The following is a 25,013-nucleotide window of genomic DNA, read 5'->3' as shown; positions in this document are numbered from 1 at the left end:
TAATGTTAAGTATAATATCTAGTAAAATATTTTTGTTGAAATAATTCCTTGACTGAATAAAATGAATGTTGTTAGATTTCTTCACAGCTGGTTTGGATCTTCTCAGAGGTAAAATCTGTATATTTTACATTTTAAAGAAAGAGATCACATCATCTGACGATACTCACTTGATATTTCTTATCGAATATATTCCTCATAGCACTATCGACTTTTTGAACGTTGCTTTGTGAGCTGATGACGATGTTCACGCCGTAGTTGTTCTCTAGAATCTTCGACGCGAACATTTTCAGTGGGTCGATTATTTTCAACGACAATAACACCCCGTGCGGCCCGCTAGAAATTTTTTTTTTTTTTTTTATTCTTTATTTATTCAGGACTTTTCTTAACAATAAGAATGTCAGCCCCATCGTTCCCATTACAAAAATTGATACTTCCTTTCTCTTATCTTAACTTAAAATCTAATAGCATTCTGGCTACCTCTGAATAAGGTGCCGCCAGGATACTTTGCCAAATCCCCACATCATGAAGATTTATTTTAAATTTACATATTAATTGGTCCCTCATTGGCCTATTCCGAACACACTCCCCAACAAATGCAAGACATCTTCGTCTATATTACAAATTTCACACTTAGGTGAACTGACCCTTTTATTAAGATATCCAAATTTATTTAGAGGAACATGTCCAGCACGCAGTCTTAATGCCATCACAACTTGTTGGCGCTTCAATCTTACCTCGCAGAACCACGGGACACGAGGAGGCTCGCATTGTATGCTCTTATACTTTTTGACCGTTCATCAAAATACACTTTCCAATTTTTGCAACATTCCTTTTTGAATTTTGTTAAAGATATGAAATTAAATGAGATACATAAATAAATATCCCTACTAATATTATAAATGTAGTAAGTTTGTTTGTTACGCTTTCAAGCGAAAACTACTTAACCGATACTCATGAAACTTTGTACACATATTCTTGGAAGTATTAGAAGTAATATAGGGAGTGGGGATGAGAGTGTTTGACGATTTTACACCATAACTCCGACCAATTATAACCGATTGAAATAATTATTTTTGTACTATAATGGTTATAATGTATTATATTTTGCTCAAACTTAGTGTAGATCTGATGAATGTGGTTGGAGATAGAGGACAACTCCTCAGCGAACAGCAGCAAACCCCTCATTTAAGGCTTAGCGATATGAATACTTTACTGAATACTTTAATTTTTTTTAGAACTACAACTAAGTTGAATGCCACATCAAAAAACAAAATCAAACGCGGACAAAGTCCCGGGAAACAGCTAGTACCACGATACAACACACATCGCCATCTAGTCCGAAAGTAACATAAGCCCTAGGTGCTAATATAACTGGTGCACAGAAGTAACAGAATAGAAAATGGGGCGAGCAAAACGCCTTTTTCTTATGTATACGTATTTATGTATGTACATAAATACTTATAATATAAAGATAAACACCCATACACTGAAAAACATTTATTTTCATCACGCAAACATTATCCAGTTGTGGGAATCGAACCCATACCCTTGGTTTCAGAAAGCAGGCTCGCTGCCTAATGCGATAATTGAAGTTCATTAAAAAAAAACAACGCCAATTAGTCTAGACTGCAATCACACTTCCCAGTCGCAGTGTTGGGCGCTACGGTTTTATAATGGAAGCGCTGGGTTCAATTCCCGATAGAACAATTTGGGAATTTATAATTTCTCTATTTGACTTTGTGTTCGATTCCCACAGATGAAAAATGTAATATAATATCGTGATATATGAACGTGAATATTTTTTAGTGTCTTGGTGTTTATCTGTATATTAATAAATATTTATGTTAAGTTTAATTAAGTTAAGATTATTCATCAGTTATCTTCGTACCCATAACGCAAGCTACGCTTACTTGGGGGCTAGATGACGATGTTTGTAGTGTCGTAATATACTTATTTATTATTATTTGCTCTGGTTTGATCTATTGGGAGGCTTCGGCCGTGGCTAGTTACCACCCTACTGACTGACTTTTCTCCAGTTCGAGTTATAGAAACTTAAGAGTTGGCTTTTCATAAATAGCACTGGTATTTTCTCCCTTTTATATTATCTGCCAGCGTAGTTCCTAACCTGTTCAAACCCTGTATGTATGCCACTGAGAAATGCTGCTAGGTATATAGTCAGTTAAATATCATAGTGTCGGTACACCAGCAGGTGAATTTGGCATTTTATATTTAAGCTTTTAATTTTTTTGGAAATTTCAGTGAGAACCTGATGTTAAAAATATTTTTTTATTTTTTATACTTATGTTATTATAATTAATACGAATATAAATAATAAACAAAAATTAAAGGCAAATTTCAATAAAAAATATGATTAGATAAACTAAAGTAAAATATACACTATTTTTCATCACGCGAAGTGTTGGTTTCATTGTGTCCTGTACCTATTTGTAATAATGGTTCCAACGTCATTACGATCTCAATCCATACTAAAGTATCGACACCTAGCATAGCATCTGTTCGACGTAGGTACTACATCAAGTTAGAAAAATCTTTTCCGCTAAAGTCAAGAAAAAGAACCTTTCACTAAGGCGTGGTACATTGGAATGAAATGTCAAATTCTCCTGTGGATGTACGACGCACGCGGCATCCTTTGGTAGCGCAGCGGCACCTTTGACAAAATGCGGCACGGCACAAAGTAGACAGTATCCCAGCGAACGGACTGTTTTTACTAATAGTCGCTACTCCGGCGCAATCACGAGCATGTCGAGGTCATCGGTGACGTGAACCTATGTGACCTATCAAACATTACCTGTGCATTTTGGCGGTTTCCGTGTTGTCTGCGGTGATGCAGAGAGCGGCGCACTCCGCGACGCTTGGGTGGGGCACCTTGAGCGCTCGGTACAGCGTCGATTCCAGTAACAGAGTTATGCGTTTGGAGCCGCAGTTAAAGTCTAACCAGTGCTCGCGCTTACCCTAGACACAAATTTTTAATTTCAATTTCAATCTATTAATTTCAATTTATTAATTCCAATTTCAATTTTAATTTAAAGGGAAAATGCTGCTACCGTCTAAATCACTATTCCCCGCTGCGGGTGTTTTAGAGACGTTTTAGATATAATATAGTTTTATTTTGGTACATAGATAATTTTAGGTTATATTTGTTTATACATAAAATGAGAAAATAAATAAATGTTAAAAAAACAATTTTAATTTATTAAAATTTTAATTTATTAAAATTGTTTTTATACTGTTGTTTACTGTAATAATAGCAGACGGTAATGGGTGGATATGAAAAAAAAAGTATAGAAAACACAGAGTATGGACTTACAGTTACAATAGGAACTGTTCCCACGTAGAACTTTTCGCACAAAACTGAAACTACGCAATCGTTTGATGCGTTGAGTGCGTTAATAAAACTTCGTGCGTCCTGAAAATATACATATATGCATACTATGACTTAAAAATAATGCCCGTTTTCATTACGACTAACAAGGCAATGATTTAATAAGCGAAGCCTAATCTTCGTATATTTCTAGGCATATAGATTATATATACCTTTGCCCAATAGTTATCACCTAAGAGTTGGTGAAACGTTTTTTTTCTATAGATATCGCCTAAATCATTAGGCATTCGATTTAGGCGATTCTTATGTTTAGTGAAAACGGGCATTAGGATTATAATTGGACGTAGTCAAACGAAAGGGAGTTTAACACATTTGGGACCTTACAAAGAAATGTAGCGGAACGTCGGAATTCGTTGTTTTCACTCACGCACGTAAACTGACATCACCTTTGTGTCAGAGCCTGAACAAGCCAGGGTTCGGCAACATCGGGGAGTCTACTCATCATGGATAACGAATCCGTACGAAACGTAAACGAATCAAAATTGGATATAATCGCGTACAAAATATTAAAAAAAAGGAAAAAAAACCGACACTTAAATTGAAGATTTATACTATTAAAAAAGTTAAGTTTTTTTATAAATCAAGCTTGACTACTAAGTATGTGTTTAACTGGCTTTCGGTAGCGTAATAGTATGTAACTATGTACTGCTAAAGTTGATACGAAATTTTACCGCACCCTATATACAGAATACATCTGTAACCTTTACGAGTGATGCAATGTCATTCGATTGCGTAAACAATGTATAATGTGATAGAAGCATTCGCAGTTGATTTGCGATAATTTCAAATTCAAATTCAAAATTCATTCATTTCATGTAGGCCTTCGTTTATAAGCACTTTTGAAACGTCAAGTCAGTCTGTTTGTAGTGAGAAGAGCCTGCAAGAAACTCAGAAAATTGCCAACATAATTTTATAGTTCAACAGTCTTTAGATTTTTGTTTAGTAACCATGATTGGTTAAATGTGTTTAAATGTATTGTTTAAACTTAGTTAAAGGTAGATCTAATATTACCTTCGGTATCATGTTATAAAAGCATATAAATGTTTTATTTACTTTGCCTGTGGGGTGCTAATTTTGAATAATTTGAACATTCTGCTTATTTATGCCTTCAAGCAGCATTGGTGTATTCCGGTGCGTAGGGCGTGGTTGCCAGTGTAATTGCAGCAGTGGCGTGCATAGAGGGTATGCAGATGGTATAAAATGAACAAAACCTCCAGTACGAGTTACAAATACTTAAGGGTAGGCTTTTCATAACTCTTACAATGCCTATCCTTAAGTTTTTATAACTGATAAAACCCTGTGCAAACCCTCTATGCACGCCACTGAATTGCAGGTACATTAGTCTAAGTCACGAGTAATACCTACGCGCTATAATGGACACAGAATCCTTGCATGCAATACAAAAAAAAACAATCTAAACTTCCGCTTACACTGAAGAAGTTCAGCCAGGATTGTTCCACAAACACCTGTACCGCCTCGTTATTATACAGGGTGTTGGGGAACCAGCGCGCGACCGCCTCCGCTCGCACATTTCTGTCCTGTCGTGGCAGCAGCCAACGAACCAGCGTCTCTAATATGGTGAACTGCACGCATACATCGTCGCACGTCGCGAGGCGAGAGGCCAGTTGTATGCTGTACGTAAAAATTGTATAGAAGCAGGCGTTTTGCGGAATTCCTTGATAAACAATCAAAATTGAGCTCAACTTGCTATAACTCCGCGAAAAGCAGGAGATTCTGTACGGTGCAATTTATAACACCTTCGATCCTTATACTCAACACCAAACAGATCTTCGGCATTGTTAGCATCCTCAGGAGATGTTGACTTTACAGTGAACAAAAGTGTTGTAAAGTGATGTAAAGTGTTGTAAAGTGTTGTAAAGTGTTGTAAAGTGCTGGAAAGTGTTGTAACGTGTTGTAAAGTGTTGTAAAGTGATGTTAAGTGATGTTAAGTGTTGTAAAGTGTTGTAAAGTGCTGTAAAGTGTTGTAAATAATGAAAAAAAATATAAATTATACTGTTAAGATTCTCTTGCGTTTCGCTGAGTATACTAAAATTAGCTTATTGTTAATTGTACGTTAATATTATTAAAAGAAACCGTAAGTAGCCGAGCTTTTTGTGGCAGAGCTCGTCCGGTAAAGTACTACCATTGCCGTGCTCCTGACACATGAGACTTAACACCTACGCCGCTACGTTGATGGACACAGGACACTCGCTAGGACATATTCTAGGCAAGCTCTGCGAAGTGGTGGGAGGCTTTAGCCGTGGCTAGTTACCACCCTACCGACAAACACTTGCCGCTAAGCGATTTAGCGTTCCGGTATGATGTCGCGTAGAAATCGAGTAGGGGTATGGGTTAAATATAACTGACATACTCCCAAACAGGTTAGCCCGCTACCATCTTACTGCAACATCACTTACCAGGTGAGATTGCAGTCAAAGGCTAACTGTAGTATAATATTAAAAAAATAAAAATTAGTGCTTCTCTGTTTATTGGGATGGCTTTCCACTAATAATATAATTAAAAAAAAAAACTGCTTAAGCACTGAGGGTTCTGTACCAACTTTCCTATATTCTACTGCAAGTTAGCCCCTGACTGTAATCTTATCCACTGTTAAGTCCTAGGCTATAATCAAATCAAATATTTTATTTCAAAGTAGGTACCTAACTGTACACTTTCTGAATGTCATACAAATCTGTCATTATTTCAATAATAGTTTTGATTATTACATGAATTGGTTCAATTTGTTAATTAAGTTTAAAAAAAAAAACAATGTTACAAAAAGAATACATGCCCAAAGTTAAGTTATATTAAACCAATAAAAGGTTCCCACGCGAAAATTGTCGAAACGTTAAACTGGGGTTTTCGTAGGTTGAATGGTCACGGCTACGGCGCGGCGGAAGCGTCTTATCAAACCAGATCGGGGCAAGTTCAGAAAATATTAATTCCCAAAACCCATCCAACTGATAAAAACTAGAATTTTCAAATTTATTACTTTTATTATTCGTTGTTATCCTTAGCGCAATAGAAGTATCTACACACGGACGGACAAACATACAGTGAATAGGACTTCGATTTCAGTGTCGTGTTACCGAGTTCGAATCCTAGCACGCACCTCCTTTTTTAAGTTAGGTGCGTTTTAAGGAATTAAAATATCACTTGCTTCAACAATGAAGGAAAACATTTTGAGGAAACATGCATGTCTGAGAGCTCTCAAAGGGGTGTGAAGTCCACCAATCCGCACTGGGTCAGCGTGGTGGACTACGGCCTTAACCGCTCCTCAATGTAGGAGGAGACTCATGCCCAGTAGTGGGCCGGTAATGAGTTGATATGATGATGAGGATTTAAAAAAAAAGTGTCTAAAATTTACAATCCACCCCTGCACGGCTAGCATGGGCGGCAACAATTATATGCCACACAAGTAGAAATAATATCCAAATAATATATGTGTAATAATAAACGGGGGTAAACTTCTCCTATTCCATATTCCTGTACTTTAGCATGTGGCTTAATGGCTTGGCTTAATAATATCCCTTGTCAGGGGATATAATTTTTGTCTCCTGCCCGTGCTAGCCCTGCAGATATTGGAAATTTATATGTTCGCCAAACCTATAGACTATAGTTTGTTTGCCATGTTGTTATGTGATATATATATGTCAAAGAAGTCAAATCATATGCGATTAAAGGTTTGTTAACATGAGACAGGTTAGAAGAAAAAATTTAGTAGAAATCAAAATGATAACTTACAAGTATATTTCAAATTTTTCCTTTAGCGCATATCTCAAGTCTCGACTTGCTAAACCGCAGTACTTATTGAAGCACTGAAGTATTTGGTATAGTTGCTCAATGCTAAGTTCACTCCTGGTGGCCAAATGCAGCAAGAAATCACCGGTTTTCTCCACCAGGCAGGTGATAATGGATTTATGCTTTAAATATAATTGCTGCAATCAAGACGGTAATAAAAATTACAAAAAAGCCAAAGGGTAATTAAAAAAACGGTGACTAGTGCGGGAACAGAAAAATAACTTAACATACAAAATAATAATTTACAAGTATATTTAATGAGATAATTTTACACTTGAATACTTATCAAAGAAACTGGAGAGTAGTGAATTAGATAAGGAGATTTAAACATACAAACAAACAAAAATGATTTAGCTTTACTATATTAGTAAAGATGTTTTGCTAAGTAAATTGCTTAATTTTTACCTGAATAAAACTCAAAATTACACTTAAAAATTTCCACCATTGTGTATAATTGGGAATAAGGTGATTCTTTATAGAGTACAGCCAAAATTGGATCAAAATGACTAATTCTTTGCCCATAACACTCCATGTTTTTGAAGGTGGTAATCTTAATAGCAGTTCGAACATCATGGTTGCTGCACCACCTTGGTTGTACTTTTTGAAATACTGAAAGATAAATCAATAAACAAAGGGTAGCAAAGGAAATAATTTATTTAAATCATCAGTGAAATTAATATTCCACTGGGCTCCTCATCGTAGAAGGTACATGGAGCGTCTGCCCGCCACACCTTTCCAATGTGTGTTTGCGAGTTTAAGAATTGAAAACCCTATGAGGGGTTTTTAATAATTATAACCATGTGTTAGACTACAAATAGAGTTAATATCATTGACATTTTTTTTTTATTGTCAGTAATATTGATGTATGCAAAGATATTGATCTTAGCTAACAAATGCTAACGTGGGAGAAATTATTAAGGATCGCCAGTTCACCCATCCAAATACAGACTTCGATCAGCGTGTTGGAGTTCACTATTAAGTACCTACAGTTTATTTATTTTTTATTGTAAATGTTACAATAATACTAGTAACTGAGCTAATTACTGCAAAGATCATCCCCGCGTGAAAGAAGAATGTTGGTTGCATTTCCGCGCTGAACAGCCAGGCTTATTCTTTGCGCAAAAAATAAACCAGCCCTTCAGATAACAGATATGCATTGCATATGATATACATTGCATCGCGGTTGACAATCAACCGTGGTTTAATGTATCGCAAGATTTTTTTTGCAATTTTTTTTAATATTATGTTTTATCGCATAGGGCTTTTTTTTATATACACCCAATGCAAATGTCTGTAGTAGTTGTGTTCCATCAGCGTGCTACACCAGCACTGACAAAATCAGTTCAACGAATTTGTGAGAAATCTAAAGTACCTGAGTTAAATTTTCTACCTTATGTGTCTTGTCTATGTTGTCTTTATTTTACATCAGTATGCTATTCTTACCTCTAATTCGTAGGACCGAATATTTTTCAATGCCAGCACGGTAGTCATACTGAACTGCACTTTTAAATTGGAAATATTCTTCGCCATATCCTGAGTAATGGATGCATAGTCATTCAAACTTTTAACCTTCCTTAACAATTGAATCACTTCCATTGAGAGGCAGACATAGAAATATAATCGTAAGAATAATACCCACCAAATTGCTAAACTAACACTAATACCAAAAAATTCAAACCAAATGATTGGCGCGAAAGGCTGTAAAACAAACGCGAAATTTTTATTTAAAGAATTTCATATCACAGATAATATACAGAAGTCAGTGAATATATTGTGAATATTGTCCGTTTAACTTAATTTGACGTGTGAATGACTGGTATCGTTCTTTTGTCTTCCCCTAGTCGCCACTCTCCATATTCCGTTTTAATCTAACATAACATTTTACCAATTTTAATCTAAATCTGGGTTTTAAATTGCTGAAAGTGGTAAAAAGGTCAACACAAACGATTCTTTAAACGTACGTATTTTTGGGAAAAAGAATAGGTTGAAAGTAACTTTTTTTTTAATTAGCACAAAATCGTTTTCGAATTCCTCCCTTACTAGGATGTTTATGGAGTTACCATGAAGTTGCAGGTATTATATTACCCATAAAAACTTAATGAGAGTGACTCTTTCAAAAGATTTTGAATACCGACTACAACGACTACCGACTACAACGAATGATGAATACTTAAAATTAGTTTAAACAATTGTTTTAACCGCTAATTTTAAGATTTCTATTGCAATTTACTTATTATTACGTTCAGTGATAGGTCATAGTCGCAGTCTGTGGATCAAATTTATCCCTATTTATCTACTGCGCTATGTCCCTTTAACCAAATGTCGATTTATATCGATATTGATAGGTTATCATAGAATTATCAAACTGTAAATCATTTTAGATATTTTAATAAGATTTCAATAATTTGTTAAATGTAACTGATTTAAATAATTTGAGGTTATTCGTAGTTATTTGATAAGCTATATTCAATAGATTTAAAGAAGAAATAAAATATTTTCAATATCGAGTTCGCGAGTAGTCGTCGAGTAAGTAAAATGTCAAGGTGCCCATCTCTAGTCGCTTAACGAAAAGCCGAGCGATGAGATGAAATAAGAAATGACGGGCGGGGGACGGTGCCGTCGGTTGTGTATTAAAACATTATTAATATATATGTACGCGATTTATCTAATCGAAATATTATGAGAAAATACGGAGCTGTAAAATGTCGCGATAACGTATGGTGGTGAATCATATTGGTACGCACACCTCGTACGCCTCGTATTTTATCATTTCGGTGTTACGATCGCATCATAGCGCACGGCTTCGGACAGTGGGAACCAGTCGATATTATGTGGCCGGAACGCGAGAACGATATAAGAATTTTACAATTATGATCCCTATTGTGTACACAGTGTATGGTTTCGCTATATTTTTTATGATCGCGTGGATCTGCCTGTGGCTTATCCACATCATGGCCCTGTCGTACTCGAAGTGGAAGCTGCACCGTACCGTGGACCGCTCGGCGCCGGAGCAGCCGTACCTCGGCGTATCCATCCTGAAGCCGCTCACCGGCGTCGACCCCAATCTGTTCTCCAACTTGGAGACGTTCTTCACGATGAACTACCCGACTTACGAGTTGTTGTTCTGCGTGGAAGGCGAGCACGACCCGGCGGTCATGCTCGTGAATAGCCTCATGCAGAAGTACCCGCAAGTGGCCGCGCGTTTGTTCATCGGCGGGATGTGCGTCGGCGTCAACCCCAAAATCAACAACATGCAGCCAGCGTACTCTGAGGCCAAGTATCCGCTAGTGTTGGTCAGCGACTCGGGCATCCGTATGCGCGAAGACACCCTGCTGGACATGGTGCAGCATATGACTGAGAACGTAGCCATTGTGCATCAAATGCCGTTCGCGTACGACGCTGAGGGTTTCGCGGCTGTCTACGAGAAAGTGTACTTCGGCACGGCACAGGCGCGTCTGTACTTGGGAGCTGACTTCCTCGGCATCAACTGTCATGTGGGCATGTCGTCGCTGATACGACGCTGCGCACTAGAGGAGGCGGGTGGGCTGGCGGCGTTCGGCGACTTCTTGGCTGAGGACTACTTCATGGCCAAGGCGGTGGTGTCGCGCGGCTGGCGGATGCGTGTGGCATCGCTGCCGGCGCTGCAGAACTCTGGTGACAAGTCGGTGGGCGCGTTGCAGGCGCGGCTGAAGCGCTGGGCGCGATTGCGCATCGCCATGGTACCCACCACGGCGCTGCTGGAACCTCTCAGCGAGTGCTTGCCGCTGGGCGCGGGCGCAGCGTGGGCGGCGGGGCAGCTACTGGGTGCCGAACCACTACCCTTCTTCCTAGTGCATGTGCTAGTGTGGTTCTTGTCGGACTGGCTGATGCTGCGTTCAGTGCAGAACGGCTCACCACCCTTCACTAAGGTGGAGTTCTTGCTGGGGTGGGTGTGGAGCGAGTGCTGCGCACCGTTCGTGCTCGCGGCAGCATTGCTGAACCCAGAGATCTCGTGGAGGACTCGCAGCTACCGGCTGGACTGGGGCGGCCGGGCCCACGAGCTCAAACCCAAGCTCAAGTTCTGAGCCCTGTCCCCTCATTTTGTCCAAAGCTTTAATTTGATGTATGTAGTTTACATTATGTGTCCGGTGTGTGAATTACCAGTGGCTTCAACTGGATACCAGTGTGATTGTGGTTATAATATTAGTAGATTAACATTAAGTTTGGATTTTAATTTATAGTTTTGAAATGAATGGTGGATAATTATTTTTGTTTTAGAGGTTTGTATGTTTATAGATCGAAGAGTATGTCTGCTGTTGTATGTATAATTTTGTAGATTATTGCAATTATTGATCTGCCATATTGATTTTAGTCTGTTTGATTTATGTACATATATTAATAGTTGGTGAGCTAAAGTTAAATTCTACGATAACAAAGTAATGTGATTCATGCCCTTATCAGATAGTATAGTGTACATCGATTCCTATCAATTACTTATTCAGAGTGTGAATCATATGTTTTATAATGCAACTTGTTTTAGTAAGATGGGAAGTTTGAATTACCGACTCACTGCACAAGGCCCTTACATTCTTATATGTTAATTTTAAGATTAAAGAATATTTTTTTTATTCTATGTTGCGTACAAAACAGTTAACGCTATTAATACAGTAATTAATATCTGCAGCATGTTTAATTGCAAACTCTATTAGCTCTTCTCATTCAAATGCATAATAAAATTAATTGTATTTTAAAAACGACTGCAACATTCTAAATAATAAACAGGGTTTTAACCTCTCTATGATAATAGCTTTGTAAAGTGCACTATGAATATTTTTAATTTTGATTCTGTGCCTTTGGACATAGGGGGACGTAAAGTTTTTTTATCCAAACTGTTCAGGTCTGAAATGGGACCAAATAAGGTTGAAAATTATTTTGTTAATAGTTATTAAAAAAGAAAAAATGCGAAATAGTTTTCGGTAATTTTTTAGTTTCACCGAATGGTGGCAGAGAGAAAAGACTGGATTATTCCTTAAAGTCCAAAGGTATGTTATGTTGTGATTTTAGTGAACAAATTGTTTTAATTTTTATTTTTTGATAATTTTATGTGCCATGTTTGATTAAACTGGTTTGCTTTTGTAATGAAACCTATTAAGCACAATCTTTTTTTACATCACTCTGATAAATATTCTAATTAGTTAAGAGTTCTGCCTTGAATAATGTATTGTTGCTCCTCAAATATTAGTGGTGGTAGTCCCATAGTGGCTGAGTGTTTAGGCTGACACGTTAACCATCTTTTTCCATTAAAAATTTCAAGATGGGCCCCCTACTTTACAAATCCTTAATCTTAAGAATCTTTGCCAGCGGCTACCACTGACTATATATTCATTTTAAACTAATACAATACAACATTTTATAGACAGCCTTTGTCAGTTCCTTCAACTGACTGCTGCAAATCTTCTTGCTTATAATAAGCTATAGATTAAGAGCTGGTAGGAAAAAATGAGGAGGTGCTTGAACCTAGTCCTAAGGTGAAATTACCGACATTATTACCTATATATTCTATATCAATATATATATATAATTACAATATATTGATAACTATAACTTATTATTCTATAACTTCCTTGATATAACTGCTTTCATGGCAGTTTAGAATCGCAATGTTTTTTAATTGACCTCTTTATCTATTTCATCATAGTAAAAAAACGCTGATGGTCTTATCGGGTTTTTACGTGTTGCTTAATTTTACAATCATTGTAAGACTGGTCTGCGTATATATTTCAAATCTTTTACTACTTTACATGGAAATCTACTGCACAATTATTCGGAGATTTTAGAATCCGTACTAATACGGCAATACCAAAATTCAAATGGTCAATTGTGTGCTTTTTTTAGGCTTTTATTCATATATCTTTTTGAAATGGTGGTGTGTTCTCTATTTATTCAGCTTAAAAAGTTCCAAGCGAGCCAGAAACACAGCAAAAGTCAGCTAGGTATTCTTCTTTCTATCACTGTTTTACTTAATCAGTTTCACGCAAAACTAAACAATCTAATAATAAAATAGGAATAATTTTTAACCAAGTTTTTTTTAAAGATCGAAATAAATACCTCCTCTGAGTTTGCCACCAGCTCTTCGGCTATAATAAGGTAAAAAAAGATCAAATTATTGTCTGCGATATATTTGAGTTAGTTATTCTAAACAGTAGAGAAACTAACTTCCAACTATTTATTATGATTATTCGTTTCGTCCAACATTGAATATATTATTGTGTAAATTAATATATTTTAGTTTTCCTTTATAAATATCTAAATGTACTGAGGGTGAACCGCGTTTCCATATTATATGATACAATAAAAGACGCGCATCGAGGTATTGAAAATACATGCTTTACTTTTGCCGCAAAGCAGAAATGCGTGAACCGAGCGCTGTGGTTGCCGGTGTAAACAGGCACACAGCTTAAAACCTATGCCTCAGGTTAATGGACACATAGCGGCACTTTATAGGACGGGTTCCATGCCCTGCGAAATGTTGCTCATTTGGCAATGTATTTCCACTTACCATCAGGTCAGGTCTGTCAATTAATACTATAAAAAAAACACAAGGCCGACAGAGTTATGATATGTATACTATCCATCCATAAATTAAGTCACACTGATTTCGTGATTTTTGAACCGTTTATGCCCAATGGTTCTTGCCAGAAATACAATGCTACCGAATTAAAATCAATATATATACTTGTAAACTGTCAGAAATACAATGCTACCAAATTAAAATCAATAAGTATATATATATACTAGCGGACCCCAGCGCCTCTGTCGGGCTGATTTGTGAATCTAAACCATCCAGGGTGCCACTCAAACGCATATCGAAAAATTCATTCAAATCGGTCCGGCCGTTTAGGAGGAGTTCAGTGATACACACGCACACAAGAAATATATATATATATATATAATATATTATATATATATATATAATATATAATATATTATATATATATATATATATATATATATATAAAACTTGTAAACCCCTTCTCATTATGAGAGATTCCGGCTCTGTAGTGGGCCGGTGATGGGTTGATATGATGGTGATGATCTACGTTTTAATAATTTCTTTTTCTTTAAGTTTTAATAACGTTTTAATTACATATTTCACTACTTTAAATAAACTAATATATAATATTATTATAACACATGCCGGCATTCGAAAAACTATTTTCAGGGATCGACATAACTTCGAGACGTTCATTTAGGTACAACGTCGTCATTGAATTACTAAATTAAATCTAACACCCACACGAAACTTCTAAACGGCGCGGCGGTGTACAATACGCGAACCTACTGTATCAAGTCTTCTTTTTTTATTTCCAACGATCACAACTTTTAACTTTACTCTCGCATTTCAAAAGATATACCCAATGGTTGGTCCACCCATCCGCACTTCGCCAGCGTGGTGGACTACGGTCTAAACCAGTCTCATTGTGGGCGGAGACCCGTCTTTGTGAACATTTTGGAGATCTCTGGCATGTTGGTTCCCCCACCTTTTTCCTTCCGTTAAACAAAGCGATATTTAACTTTTAAAACGACTTAGGTAAGTTAGAATTTCGAGCATAAACCTTTCCCCATTCGGCAATCTAATCAAGTGTCCATAAACTCTTTGGTATTCGTATAGGTCATCATAATCGTCATCATCATATCCACTGCTAGACAAAGGTTTTTTGTAGGGTTTCAAATGACATGGTTTTGTATCTTGTTTTGTGATATGTCGGGAGCTCTGCGTATATGTAGGTCGTCAATAATACCCATTTTTAGGACCCCGTACCAAAACGGTCAAACGGGGCCCTATTACTAAGATTCCACTGTTCGTCCGCCTGTCTATCTGTCCGACTGTCACCAGGCTGGATCTCATGAACCGTGATAGTGAGACAGATGTCGAATTTCTGTTTCCGCAATAATACTAAAAAACAGAATAAAATATTTTTTTAAAGAGACTTTTATAGAACAGACGTGATTTTTTTTGCCGTTGTATAGATAATGGTTCGTGCGCGAGTCCGACTCGCACTTTGCCGGTTTTTTAAATAACATGACCTTTGACTGCAATGGATGCTATGACTAAATCATACTCAGTTTGACCTTGTTGAAAAATTCTACTTCTATTGTTTCCTTTAGAGCTCTTTATACTTTAGTTGCCTTATGAATAGTCGTGGCATAACGTCGGAATAGTTCTTCTTCTTCTTCTGCTTGCGGCTCAGGTTCGTCTGGTCCCTGGTGTCACGTCGACCGGCTACGATCTATTGTGACGCCGCTGTCTAGATCTCCCAGCAAGCGTTGGTCGCCTTCAGGAAAAGCAGCACTTTCCTTGCTGGAAGAAATTTAGCATCCTCTGGTTGCGCGGGGCAGGAACAGATCAAATGCAGCGGCATCTCCGCAGCATCCTTACAGTCTACATAGATCTGTGTCCTGCAGCTTTAGGTTGAACATGTGTCTATTAAGCCCACAGTGCCCCGTAAGCGCTCGCACTAGTATGCATAGGTTTTTTCTGTTGAGTGCTAATGCCTCAGAGGCGGCCCTTTTGGGCGGCGGTCGGAATAGTTAGTTATGCCGTGTTTTTCCACGCGTGTGTCATTTGAGGTGCTGTCAGATGAAGTGTTACCAAAGATGCCTGAATTATAATTAATCAGTTTAACCTTATATGGAAATTCTGCCTCTAAGTTCTCCCAAGAATTTCTTATAAGTTCTATAAACTTTAGGATTTGTCCCCTTCTACCGTCTACAGGGTACATAACATCTTCGCATCGTACCTATATTGCTGGTCTCGTGGAAGGCTTCGGCCGTGGCTAGTTCCCACCATACCGACAAAGACGTGCTGCTACGCGATTTAGCGATCCGGTTAGATTTTGCTTACAATCTGTTTAGAAGCATGAATTAATAACTGTCATACTCCCTAGAAGGTTAGCCCGCTACCAGCTTAGACTGCGTCATAACTATCATCAGGTAAGATTGCTGTCGAGGGCTAACTTGGTGTAGAAAAAAAATCCATACAAGGATATTCGCTCGTACGTAATTTATCTTTGTCTTGTCAGAGCGGTGCTGTTCGCGACAGATAGTATGTTTACCATCTGTGATCTGTCGCAAATAGAATCACCATCGCTCACGTCTCTCTCACGCATTCTCACGCATTTGCCACACGTGCAAGAGACCGCCCACAGATTTGATTTCAATCCATTGTATGATCGACCTGCCGCACGCTATGGGCTCCTAGTAACTTATTAAATTAACTAAAGGAGTAACGCGAATATGGGAAATATATAGCTAGTTGTTGCCGGTTACGTTGTTTCCCAAATCCGTGGTATAAAAGGTTGTCTATATTGCTATTTGATCTTCGTACTTACAACTGAATCCATGCAAAAATCGTCGATTGATTCGTCGTTTAGTTACGGCAAAATGAAATGATAAATAAACAGACCTCTGCATTAATAAGCCACAGATTTAATTTATTCAGTCGATCGTCATGCCGACATGCCGCACGCTCTTGTGAAGTTAGCAATGGAGTAATGTAGATATGTAAAAATATGAATACTAATTATGGCTCGCGTCCTTCGCCCGCATTTATAACGTTTTTCCACATATCAGTTTCTTTTCCTGGGATAGAAAATTTGTCTATGCTATTCTCTCTCTTCATTCTATGCGAAAAGTAAGGACAAACATACTGACTTTCGTATTTATAATATTAGTAAGTTAACTTAGATGTGACGTTAGTTTACATGAAGAGTTACATTAAGGGTAGTCTGTACACTTACGATTTCGAGTTTCGCAAAATTAAGAAACACAGAGGCAGAGAAAAATTAACCTAATTTTTCTTGTTTTAAAGCTTAGTTTAGACTGCACTTAACAACCCGCGCTACTAGCAGAACATTAATAAAATCAGTAATAAGTATGTATGAGTTTAGGACAAGGATAATTAGATAAATTATACTTTGGTGTTGTATATGGAGACAGCTTGGAGTTATATTATTATAGTATTACAAAAAAACCTCATTATGAAGAACTTAACTTCCTCTTCCAAATCCTTGAGACCTAGAACGTAACTATATTTCAGTTAAACCCATCGCTTATTGAAATCGAATACGGAATATATGGAAACGCTGTTCTTTAACGTATAATAATGATATATAATATGGTATAATGTACAGTATTTATTATTGTTTATCTAACCTTAATTAGCAAAATTGCTCTATACATAATAAAGAAATTCTAAGGTCCATTGCGCACGGTCAATTAGTCGCCGACGACTGTTAAGTATAATGCCAGTCGCCCGTACGATAACACCAATTAAAACTAAGGAATTAATATCAGTCATCAGCGACTTTTCGTCAATGCACAATCGGTCTAATTGATTACATAAACTTGTATATTTTATTTATCTTTAAACACCCATTCAAAAATATGTAAAGTAAAACTCGCTAGCGACTGAAAACGTGACAAGTAAGTTTGGACGCATGGGGTTTTGGGACCACGAGAAAATAAAGTCGTTTCGGCGACTTAATCGTAGTAAAAGGCAGTAGTTGACAAAGGACGCTGCTGCCCGTCTGAAGTTATATTCTCTCGCCTCGTAAGAAATTGCATTCTGACCTGCCGTCACCACACTGGATATCGATTGCAGTTTTTGAAGTGAAACTTCTTCGAAATCGTTGTGATTACAAGCCGGATGCAACGGAAAAAACGACAGGTAAGAGAGACAAATACAAAAATGTGTAGGATGAAGCCGGCAAAGAATGAGACAGAAATATACATACTAAGTATTTTATCTGTTTTTTTCTTATTTAAGTTACCAAGGGAACAGAATAATATCTAGATAAAGAAACAAACACATAAATGTATAGGACAGAGTAGGATAGGAAACATTTTTTTCCTGCCTGCTCTATGCCTGAGAGTTCTTCATAACGGGTGTGTGGAGTCTACCAATCCGCACTTGGCCAGCGTGGTAGACAACGGCCTAAACCCTTCTCATTCTGAGAGGAGACCCGTGCCCTGTAGCCTGTAGTAGGTCGGTAATGGGTCAATGATGATTGGTTTTTACGCGATATCACATGGCCGCACGTCTGTGTGAAGTGACTCCCACCAGACAAAACGTATTATGTGTAGAGGCATAAAACGAAATATAAACACCCTCCATAACTTAAGTTACAATATTGCACGTTGGCGTTGGAGTGACTGAAACCTGAAACCGTTTTTGACTAGGTATGTTATAGGAGACTGTGGATCGATTAAGTTTTCGGCAACTGTTATGAAATATTTTCATTGTTGATGTTCGAGCGTACAAAAGACCGGTTTCATCATTACCTACTTTGTAATAAAGCGTTTTTTTAAGCGCCCCACTTTGTATTTCACGTGATGGTATTAAAACGAGTTCATTATATTATTAAAAGTAACGTTTACAACGTCGCGCTTTTGCTTATATACAACGTGTAACAGAATTACGAAATAATATCGAAGGAAGCATAAGTATATTTGATAAGGAATCACCCTACAAAAACTCTATGTGTTTACTTATGAGAACCCCATTGAAGATAAAAGACCGACACGCGCATAGTACCTAAGTGCGCTACGCGAAGAGTCACGTGATTTTAATTTTGCATGTTATGTTAGTGCTGTACCTACCTATCTGATTTCTTTTAATAGAATGGCAGTGGTTAATTTAAAAATTAATAGGTTTTCGGTTTCACAGATAAGTCTCAGAGACATAATGTACTTACCTTTAGAGCCTGTAAAGTATTCAAAAATTCAAAAATTCAAAATTCATTTATTACAAGTAGGCCTAATATAAGCACTTTTGAAACGTCAAGTCTGTCTGTTTGTAGTGACTCTTCCACCGGTTCGGAAGGCAGATTCTACCGAGAAGAAGCAGGCAAGAAACTCAGCAGTTGCTCTTTTCCAACATCAAAAATTTACATTTTACATTTTAACATTCATTTTTCTATCTTGTGAGAGATGAAAGCGGAGCCGGATGCTTCCAAGCAACCTTGTCATTAAAAAATTCATCAATTGTATAATAACCTCGCTGTAATAAATGTGTTTTAACACATTCTTTAAACTTATGCATTGATAGGTCCAAAATTTCCTTAGGAATCATATTATAAAAGCTATACTCAATCCCACAAATGACTTCTGTACCTTTCGCAGACGATATGCAGATGTCACTAATTTATGACCATTTCTTGTAAGTCGACTGTTTATATCCACTTTTTGTTTATAAAAACTAATATGTTGTCTTACAAATACTATATTATTATAAATATATTGTGAAGCTATAGATTTTATTATTATATGGTTTTCATTTACACGTTTTAGAACTTAAGGTATTTATAAAGTACCTATTCAGTAGTTGTAGAGGTGACAGAGCTCGTCTACATAAGTACTACCCCGAGCATAAGTGTCGTCTGGGTAAGTACTACCGCCGTGCTTATTCCTGCCGCTAAGCAGCATTTCGGTCTGAAGGGCGTGGTTGCCGCTGTAATTACAGGTACATGAGGTTTAACACCTAAGCAACAACTCAGGTTGGTAGACACAGCCTCACAGGGTGGTACTTAGTACTAAATGTATAAAACTTCAAATTTTTGCTCTGTTTATATACCTAGGTTTTTGAGTAACCATCAAATGACCAGCTTGGCCCGTCAATTTTAACTTTTAAAAACCTAACCCTGGATGGGAACTCGATGGGGTTGTGTCTTGAGGATCTAGGTCCCATGGCTGCTTTGCGGATCCGCAACCCTTCTAACGCTTTTTAATCTCATAACCATATCAAACAATATACCTATGACTGTTGGACATAATTTTACTGACATCATTTTTTAGTTTTATGTAGTCTGTCACTAGAAGGTTGTTAACTAGGAGATACAGTAGTGACGCCTTTTATCTCGTGGTTAATGCCGACAGTGTCATGATAGTGTATGCTATGAATGACCCCGCCCCGGACCTGCGCTTACCGCATGATTACTCTGTCTAGACAGCCACTTCGGACCTTCGCTTTACTATACTTCTCTGTGGACCAACGCTGCGTTCACCAGTGCAGGGCCACTATAAATATAAATATAATACGACAATACACACTTCGCCAGCTAGGCCCAAAGTTAGCGTAGCTTGTGTTATGTTATATAATATAACACACATAAATACTTATATATACCGATAAATACCCAGATACTGAAAAATATTGATGTTCATCACACAAAAAAAATTCAGTTGTGGAATCGAACCCACGGCCTTAGATGCAGAAAGTAGGGTCGCTGACCACTGCGCCAACCGGCTGTCAAATCTAAATAAAAGCACATCTTGTGCGCGTGGTTAATGTAAATTATCAAAAAAAAGGACTTTGTTATAAATGTGAAACGGTAAACCTTACCAACCTCTTTTTTTACAGTTTGATTATAACGGTTTTTTCCAACAACGTCGTAAAAAGGGATTAATTTCAATTTTTCTTAGGTAGGTAGTAACTTGTGTTACCTACCTACTTGTTCGACTCTAGCTTAGCGAAATCGGTTAAAAACAAATATAATTCGCCTATCTACATATTAATATTAAAAGTTATCTAATATATTTAACAAATAGGTAAACAAGAAAATCTTTATTTATTTATTCTATGCACTTTTTGCGCAATAGATGGCGTTACGTGCCATCTAAGTACGAAACAATATGCACAGCTAGTTCTTAATTATAAAGTACGGACCTTGTACTCAATCAAGTCTGTAAGTAAAGTGAGACATTTGTTATTTAAATCAATTTATTCGCATTCAATAAAGTAAATAAATCCTACTTAAGTATTATCTACTAACCTATACCTAATAAATAACATGACGATATTAAGAGCTCCAAAACAAACTAAGTATAGGTATAACTAGTAAAATAAACCCCTTATTCATATGTTAAAGCGCTTAATCGTTTCAGTATCACTAATTACAGCATAACTCATTTTCAACTCAAACATCAAAATATTTGAACTTTTTAATTAAACTTCAACCGTTTTTCATTCTTCTTGACATTTCAGTCCGTATTCTCTGTACCTTTTTCCTGCCAAATTATATTTTGTCATATAACCTTTCTCTTTGATCAGACAGGAACCCATCTTGTCATTTCAAATTCCCACTCCAACTTATATCGACCACAGATTATGCATAATTTTGACCAGTTCGAACTTTTTTTTTTTTAAATAATCTGGTAGAGGCAGTTTTCCACATCACAACCCATTACTGTCCCACTACGGGGCACGAGTCTCCTCCCATAATGAGAAGGGGCGTTAAGGCCGTAGTCCATCACTGACCCAGTGCGGATTGGTGGACTCCACACACCTTTTGAGAACATTTCCTTCACCGTTAAAGCATTGCTTAAAACGCACAGAACCTAGAAAACTTAGGCGCAGTCTGGGCCGAATTCGAACTGGGCCTCCCGAAAATGAGCCGTTAGGCAAACACCGCTTTAATGTTTTTAGACAGGTAGAATTCGAGGCAATGATATGATATCGTTATCATGTTTAACTTCAGCGTTATATGAAGTGGTATTTTTGTAACCCCGAAAAGTAAAAATGGCGGGCCGGGGTTGAACTCAAAGAGAGGCCGAAAATCGAACCAAGCTATGCTATCACCGCTTCGCGAATACGGGTTTTGAAGTAAGGATGACCTTGGTAAAGTTCACGCGCTTGTTAGGAAATAAGGAATTACAGCACTTTATCTATGATAAACCCGATGATTATATTAAATATATCAACAAATAATAGTTTGTATACTCATTGACAATGTATTGAAAATAGAATAATGGACTTTAGTAGACTGTCAAATAAAAGTATAGGATCTATGGCGGGGGACGCGGGTTTGACAAGTTAGATTGGCGGCAAAGAAAAGTGAGGACGGATTTAAAATTAATGAATGGAGAATAGAAGATTAAGTAAAGTATTGTGGATAGAACGTTACAAATTGGGAATAGATGATTTATAATGGAAACGACATACTTAACGAAATATTGTTGTGGCAAAACAAGAGTCGTATATACTGGTGATGGAGTTGAGATAAGTTGTTAAAAGTTGTTGGTACTATGGTTGTACCTGATGTAGCATCAGATAAGTATATCTCATCCTTTGGTTTATTTAGGTATCATATATGGAGCCCTAGCATAACTTTATACCGACAGTTTATGTAGCAGAGGTTGCTCTATACAAACAACTTGTTCCAAAAGTCCTGATGTTATAAGTGATAATAGTAGTTATGTTCGACCTGTCTTATATGTCTTGTATCAAAGGGCCTAGCGTTATTACATATGACAATGTTGTAATTGTGTTTATAAGTTGTTTTAATTGATTGAATAAAAGAGCAACGGTAGAGTTTCTTGCCAGTGGTCTTCTCTGCCGAAGACAGCATTCCGAACTGGTAGTAGAGTCATTTGAAGGTAACAAGTAATATGAATTATAGAGAAGCCTAATATACAGTATTAGAGTCAGTCTAGTTGTTTTATTTCACTCCGTGGGAAGTCAGGTTTATAGAGGAGAGACCCACAACACTGCTCTAAAGCTGGTTGGTGGGCTTTAATGATGTCTTTTATAAAATGAATACTTTAATATGAGAAACTAGGTATTTAGCTTCAATAATAATGTTAATTAATGAAAAATCTAAGTGCCATCCTGAACATTGTTGGTATTGAAAGGAATATCTGACTACCCCTTCCTTCCATTCTCTATATTTTTTTAGCATCAGAAGTTGGATCCTATTCATGTCCAATTTATGCCTTTCTCTAATGCAGATTTACTTTTTTTAGAACCATCCCGTCAAATGTGGACATAATAAAGAATTTGATGTTTTTGATGATGCCTCAACTTTTTGCTGCTATGTGCTAAAACAGAAACACTCTGGAGACAAAGCACCATGCTTGTTGAAATTCTATTTAAGGATATGTGGTCCGGGGAACCAATTAATAACCATCCCGGCAAATGTGGATATAGTACATGGTTTGATGTTTTTGATGATGTCTAACTAATAGCTGGTATGTGCTAAAACAGAAACACTCTGGAGACAGAGCACCAGACTTGGTAAAATTCCATTGAAGGATATGTGGTTTGGGGAACCAATTGATGTGATATTTTTATTTATTTTATCTTTTTGTGATTTCTACTTTTGAAAGATAGTACTTATTACCTGAAACTGATATGGACTAGTGGCTCTTTGTATATTTTGCTGAAATGATTAAGTCCAAAATATAATTGATTTAAGTTTGTTTGTGAAAACCAACAAGTCAAGTTGACCAAACAGAATGTGTAATAAGTTTGATAAATTTGAATTATCAAATTTTATTTAACCAGTCTGGTTAGACAAATAGAATTTATGTAAGGTTTTATTTTATTAGTCTGTCCAGGTTAAAATAAATTAACTGGTCAGGTTAGCCGAACGTAATGTGTAATAGATTTTTCTTATAATTCTTATTTATTACATACAAGCTTTCAAGTTTAAATAAAGCAACTAGTCAGGTTAGCCAAATTGAATGTGTGTTAATTTTTAATTTATGTTTGTGTGCTCAGTTTTCAATAATTACCTAGTCAGGTTAGCCGAGCTGTTAACTTTTATTAAGGAACTTTTCTATGTACTTTGAGATCGAAGTACTTGTCAGGAAAGCCGAGATAGGAGAGATTATGTAAATTATTCAGAACATATAAAAGAATTCACATAAAACAAAACAAAACAAAACAAAAAAAAAAAAAATTTTGTTGGTAGAATAGAATAGAATATGATTATGTATCAGAACAATACATATAGGGAAAATTACTACTGAATAGCTAAATGAAATAGTTTATATGTTGGGTTGTGTGAAGAAAAGTATTAGGAGTCAGCTTAAATGTTGTGGGTTAGGTTAGGTTAGAGATCTTTCAGTATGATGTTGAGAGAAGTTCTTAAAAATGATATAAATAAAATACAATTATGTATAAACAAAATAATGTTGCTGCTGCAAAGGAAAATATATTAGTTGCATTATAAATAATTAGATTATATTCTGTTAAACAGGTGGTTTAATTGATGTTTAGATTGAAATAATCTTTGAATAATAGAAATAACAATTAAACATAAACCTTGGCTTTTATGATGAGATGATAAAAAAAAAAGATGTAAACTAATAGAAATAATTCCATCTTAGCGTTTTTATATTAATTTACTTATATTTATCTTATATATTACTTGACTTGGACAGTGGAAAAAATATGAATATCACCAGTGGGTGATGATGTTGTTGATATCACTTGAGAGTGATGATGTTGTTGATATCACCAGTGGGTGATGACGTTATTGATGTCACTTGAGAGTGATGATGTTGTTGATATCACCAGTGGGTGTTGGTGTTTTGGTATATATTGGATTGACTATTAGACTGTACCGATTGCATCTGTGACTAAATGAGACTAACAATGTTAATGACAGAATTTATGGGAAATACAATTACCTGTGTGGATATTTTGATAAAGTTGGACTAGAGGCAAAAGGATAAATTGTTTGAGATTTATATTGAGATGGAAATATTTGGATTGTGATTGTACATGTTAAAATGTACAAGATAAATGAAAATGAGTATTTTTGATTTACATTGTTGAAAATTAATCATTTTACTTTATTAGAAGTATTATATTGTTGTAATATGTAAAATGGTGTGGAATTTTAATGAAATTTTTTTTTTTTGGTCTCTTTCACTTTTGTATAAAATGTTTTGATTATGCCTATCTTTTGATAGAATATTGTTTACAGTTTATTGATAAAAGTGTATACAGAATGTAACTGATTTGATGATATTTGTGCTTATATAC

General features: G+C 36.5%; 2 protein-coding genes across 2 annotated transcripts in view; one reads left to right on the top strand and one right to left on the bottom strand.

Moving 5' to 3' along the window:
* The window catches only part of LOC120623599, a 30,625-nt gene extending 21,744 nt beyond the window's left edge, over window positions 1–8,881 (bottom strand). The window contains exons 1-7 of the mRNA XM_039889664.1: window positions 8,648–8,881; window positions 7,610–7,813; window positions 7,148–7,341; window positions 4,834–5,035; window positions 3,329–3,427; window positions 2,810–2,973; window positions 168–333 (exon numbers count right to left, since the gene is read on the bottom strand). Coding sequence (XP_039745598.1) covers window positions 168–333; window positions 2,810–2,973; window positions 3,329–3,427; window positions 4,834–5,035; window positions 7,148–7,341; window positions 7,610–7,813; window positions 8,648–8,800 — 1,182 coding nt within the window. The 5' untranslated portion in view covers window positions 8,801–8,881. The remainder of the gene's footprint in view (window positions 1–167; window positions 334–2,809; window positions 2,974–3,328; window positions 3,428–4,833; window positions 5,036–7,147; window positions 7,342–7,609; window positions 7,814–8,647) is intronic.
* Window positions 8,882–9,784: 903 nt separating this feature from the next.
* Window positions 9,785–12,341, top strand: LOC120623892 (ceramide glucosyltransferase). The gene has a single exon (XM_039890181.1). It carries the CDS (start codon window positions 9,922–9,924, stop codon window positions 11,266–11,268), a length of 1,347 nt encoding a protein of 448 aa, XP_039746115.1. The 5' UTR covers window positions 9,785–9,921; the 3' UTR covers window positions 11,269–12,341.
* Window positions 12,342–25,013: the final 12,672 nt, after the last annotated feature.

This window comes from Pararge aegeria, chromosome 1 (assembly GCF_905163445.1).
Source record: "Pararge aegeria chromosome 1, ilParAegt1.1, whole genome shotgun sequence".
NCBI classification, from domain to species: Eukaryota; Metazoa; Arthropoda; class Insecta; order Lepidoptera; family Nymphalidae; genus Pararge; species Pararge aegeria.
The sequence above is the reverse complement of the archived record's forward strand: the minus strand, read 5'-3'. Positions and strand labels throughout refer to the sequence as shown.